The following is a 5000-nucleotide window of genomic DNA, read 5'->3' on the forward strand; positions in this document are numbered from 1 at the left end:
CACACAAACAAACAAACAAACACACAAACAAACAAAAACAAACAAACACACAAAAACACAAACAAACAGACAAAATAAACAAACACACACAAACAAACAAACACAAACAAACAAGCAAACACAAACAAACAAACACAAAAAAACACAAACAAAAATACAAACATACAAACAAACAAATACAAACATACAAACAAATATAAACATACAAACAAATACAACCACACAAACAAATACAAATACACAAACACACAAACAAACACACAAAAACACAAACAAACAAGCAAAATAAACAAACACACAAACAAACATAAACAAGCAAACACAAACAAACAAACACAAGCAAACAAACACAAACAAACAAATACACAAACAAACAAACAAACAAACAAATACAAACAAACAAATACAAACACACAGACAATACAAACACACAAACAAACACAAACACAAACACAAACAAACACACAAACACGCTCATGCACAACACCATACATTGTCATTATTTAGATCCATAGTTCATTATCTACTGATTTTAGAATCACACAGCTCAACAAGCACTTCTCTCTCTTGCTCGTCAATTACTCTTATTTGCCTTCAGTCTCTTCTCTTCTACCAAATCCTTACTGTTCAACCTCAGTGATACAAACGCATGGCTCCTTCTGAGCAAACATGGTGCAGGCCTTTGTGACTCAACAAGCTCTCTAGCCAAAGCATTGAAATCAAACTCACCAGGAATATCCAAATGTCACTCGTCGATGTTGAAAATCAAAGACACGGTGAAGGAGATTGAGGCAGCATGTCTGTCGGCATCGAGAGGTCAACTGAAAGCGTACAAACCGGGAACGTTTTTTGAATTGCAGATCAAGATGGCGGCCTCTGTGGAGGCGGTCTCTGATTGTGTGGGTAAGCAGAACATATTACATATTGCATATACTATATATATATATATATATATATATATATATATATTATTTTATTTTTATTTTGTAGATTTTCAAAAAATTAATTTGTTATTATTTTTAATTTTTAAATTCTTATTTTTTGTAAAGTTTTGTAATTTTTTTTATAAATTTTTTGTAAAGTTTTTAAATTTTATATTTATTTTTTATTTTTGTATATTTTTAATAATATATGTAGCATAATATAATATAATATAATATAATATATTTTTGATATTTTTAATTTCTGTAATTTTATTTTTTCTAAATTTTTGTTTCAATTTTTAAATTTTTTATAATTTATTTTATTTTTTATTTTTTTATTTTTTATTTTCTAAATAATTTTTAATTTCTGTAATTTTATTTTTTCTAAATTTTTGTTTCATTTTTAAATTTTTATAATTTATTTTATTTTTTATTTTTTAAATATTTCTTAATTTCTGTAATTTTTATTTTTCTTTCAATTTTTAAATTTTTAAATTTTTTTATAATTTATTTTTAAATTTTTTAATTTTATATAAATATATATACATTACATATTGCGTGTAATGCATCCATTGTTACAACTTGATTGTGTAAAGGGACGCTGAGTGTGTCTACTCGGGAATCTTTGGACGAATTGGGACACTCTGCTGCAAGTGCTGCCTCACTTCTTGTCTCACTTGCCTCTCTTGCTGTGGACACTGCTTCCACTGTGTCGAGTGATCGGCATCAAGTGGATTTGCTGCAGAAGACGAAGAGATTGTTGGAGGCGATTTCGAGTGTGATAGAAGAGGGTAGAGAAGCGGATGGACATTATGATGATTTGGAAGAATCTGTGGGTATGTACACACACACACACACACACACACACACACACACACACACACACACACACACACACACACACACACACACACACACACACACACACACACACACACACACACACACACACACACACACACACACACACACACACACACACACACCACACACCACACACAAACGCACACCACACACACACACACACACACACACACACACACACACACACACACTAGACAGTAATTGTGTTTGTTGTAGGTGTTGCAAGAGCTGCTGCTGAGTCTCTTCTGGCCGCATTAGAAGACTCTACGTCAGTTGGAGCTGTAGTGAAGAAGCTGGTGGATGAGATTAAACATGCAGGAGCTAAAGTAATGTTTAGTGTACTCGGTACATGATGAGACAAATGTATCTGTCTGTCTGTCTGTCTGTATGTATGTATGTCTGTATGTCTGTCTGTCTGTGACTGTGTGTGTGTGTGTGTTTGTCTGTCTGTCTGTCTGTCTGTATGTATGTATGTCTGTATGTCTGTCTGTCTGTGACTGTGTGTGTGTGTGTGTTTGTCTGTCTGTCTGTCTGTCTGTCTGTATGTATGTATGTATGTCTGTCTATGACAGTGTGTGTGTGTGTGTGTGTGTGTGTGTGTGTGTGTGTGTGTGTGTGTGTGGGTGTGTGTGTGTGGCTATTGTACCTTGTGATTATCTGATTATCTAGATTGATGATCTTCACTTTGACGACGAGGAGAGAACATTCATGGAGTGTCAAGAAGGCATGGCCAAGAAGGTAAAACTAGTGGCGCAAAATGCGGAAAAAGTCGTCACTACGATGGGCTCAAATACAAGTGAAATTGGTCACTTGTGTGTTGACATGACACACGCTTACACTCAACTTGCGACTCTTTGCCGAGCAGCTCAAGCAACTGCTGATCATTCGAATGAAGACGATGTAGGTTTATAGAGTGTCATTGCTTGTGTGTGTGTGTGTGTGTGTGTGTGTGTGTGTGTGTGTGTGTGTGTGTGTGTGTGTGTGTGTGTGTGTGTGTTTATGCTTCTGTTTGTGTTTAGGTGGCTGTCCACTTGAAGGGTGTTGTTCAAGACTTGGGTGATAGTTTGATCAATCTTGTTCAGACTGCAAGTGATATACAGAAACACACTTACAATTCATCGGCCAAACAAAAACTTGTCAATCAAGCTCGAGAAGTCTCCTCTAAGGTAACTGTTTCTTGTTATGAATTATGATGTGTGCACACTAGCTACAGATTTCTTAATTAAACGCATGTTACTATAAACAAGGTTGACATTAATTACATCTATTAGTTTTAATGTGTGTTTGTGTGCAAGTCTGTCCGGCTGTCTGTCTGTTTGTCTGTCTGTCTGTTTGTCTGTCTGTCTGTTTGTCTGTCTGTCTGTTTGTCTGTCTGTCTGTCCGCCTGTTTGTCTGTCTGTCTGTCTGTCTATTTGTTTGTCTTTTTGTCTGTCTGTCTGTCCGCCTGTCTGTCGGTTTGTCTGTCTTTTTGTCTGTCTGTTTGTCTTTTTGTCTGTCTGTCTGTCTGTTTGCCTGTCTGTGCACCCCACTTGTCTTTTGAGTGTGTGTTGTGTGTGCGCGCGTGTGTGTCTGTCTGTCTGTGTGTGTGTGTGTGTGTGTGTGTGTGTGTGTGTGTGTGTGTGTGTGTGTCTGTGTGTGTCTGTGTGTGTGTCTGTGTGTGTGTGTGTGTGTGTGTGTGTGTGTGTGTGTGTCTGTGTGTGTGTCTGTGTGTGTCACAGTGTTGTGTGTGTGTGTGTGTGTGTGTGTGTGTGTGTGTGTGTGTGTGTGTGTGTGTGTGTGTACGCAGATTAATCTTTCTAACTCTCATTTCTTTCTCAGGTGGCTTTAGTCTTATATCCACTTCAGACAGCTTCTCGAGCAATGGAGGCATGCGCAGATACCGTATTCACTGTCGAGGCAATCATTGCTGATCTGGACGCCACACTACTGTCCGCATCTGTGGGAACTCTAGATGAAGAAGGCATGCACTCCATCTTTATTCACACACACACACACACACACACACACACACACACACACACACACACACACACACACACACACACACACACACACACACACACACACACACACACACACACCTAATCCTTCTTGTCAATAGATCTCGATGGCACTATGTTTGATGAGCATCGTGAGGCTGCTTTGAGAGCAGCTAAGGCTCTTATTGAGGAGGCAAAAAACTTGGTTGGTGCAACAGCTGCCTCTCCTGATCAGTTGGCTGATTGTGCACAGAGCAGTGCTGAGTTATTGACGTCTCTGGCTGGTCATGTCAAGAAGGGAGCTGTTGTTCTAACTCATAACAAGCAAGGCCATCTTCGTCTCCTAAATGCTGTGAAAGGTGAGTAATACAGTAAATAATAAATAAAAATTTAAATGATAAATTAAATAAATAATAAAATATATAATAAATAAATAGTAAATAATGAAATAATGAAAATTAGTAATAAAAGATAAATAGTAGTATAATTATTTATTAATAATTATTATTTATTATTATTTAATAATAAATAATAAATAATAAATAAAATAACTAATGAATAAATAATAAAGAAATAATACTAATTAATTAATAGAATAAATAATAAATAATAAATAAATAATAATAAATAATATAAAAAATTAATAATATAGAAATAGTAATAAATAATTAGTAAAATAAATAATAAATAAATTAAATAATGAATAATAAATAAATAATAAATAAAATAAATAATAAATATAATAAATAATATAGAAATAATTAATAAAATAGATAAGAAATAAGAAATAAATAATAAATATAATAAATAATAAATAATATATAAATAATAATAAATGAAATAAATAACAAATAAATAATATAGAAATAATTAATAATTAATAAAATAAACAATAAATAGTAAATAAATAATTAATAAAATAAATAACAAATAAAATAAATAATAAATAGAATAAATAACAAATAAAATAAATAATAAATAAAATAAATAACAAATAAAATAAATAATAAATAATAAATAAAATAAATAAATAATAAATAAATAAAATAAATAATAAGTAATAATAAATAATAAATAAAATACAAAATAAATAATAATAATAAATAATTAATAAAATAAATAATAAATAAAAATAATAATAAATAAATAATAAATAAATAATAATTAATTAATAAATAAATAATAAGTAATAATAAATAAATAATAAATAAATAATATATAATTAATTAATAAA

General features: G+C 32.1%; 1 protein-coding gene across 1 annotated transcript in view; it reads left to right on the plus strand.

Annotated features, from left to right (window-relative positions):
• LOC134188196 (talin-like) overlaps window positions 1–5000 on the plus strand; it is a 13659-nt gene that overhangs the window by 513 nt on the left and 8146 nt on the right. Inside the window, exons 2-8 of the mRNA XM_062656397.1 lie at window positions 537–903; window positions 1520–1759; window positions 2004–2113; window positions 2457–2687; window positions 2807–2953; window positions 3606–3747; window positions 3889–4125. Of these exons, the coding sequence (XP_062512381.1) occupies window positions 537–903; window positions 1520–1759; window positions 2004–2113; window positions 2457–2687; window positions 2807–2953; window positions 3606–3747; window positions 3889–4125 (1474 nt within the window). The remainder of the gene's footprint in view (window positions 1–536; window positions 904–1519; window positions 1760–2003; window positions 2114–2456; window positions 2688–2806; window positions 2954–3605; window positions 3748–3888; window positions 4126–5000) is intronic.

This window comes from Corticium candelabrum, chromosome 12, assembly GCF_963422355.1.
Source record: "Corticium candelabrum chromosome 12, ooCorCand1.1, whole genome shotgun sequence".
Classification (NCBI taxonomy): Eukaryota; Metazoa; Porifera; class Homoscleromorpha; order Homosclerophorida; family Plakinidae; genus Corticium; species Corticium candelabrum.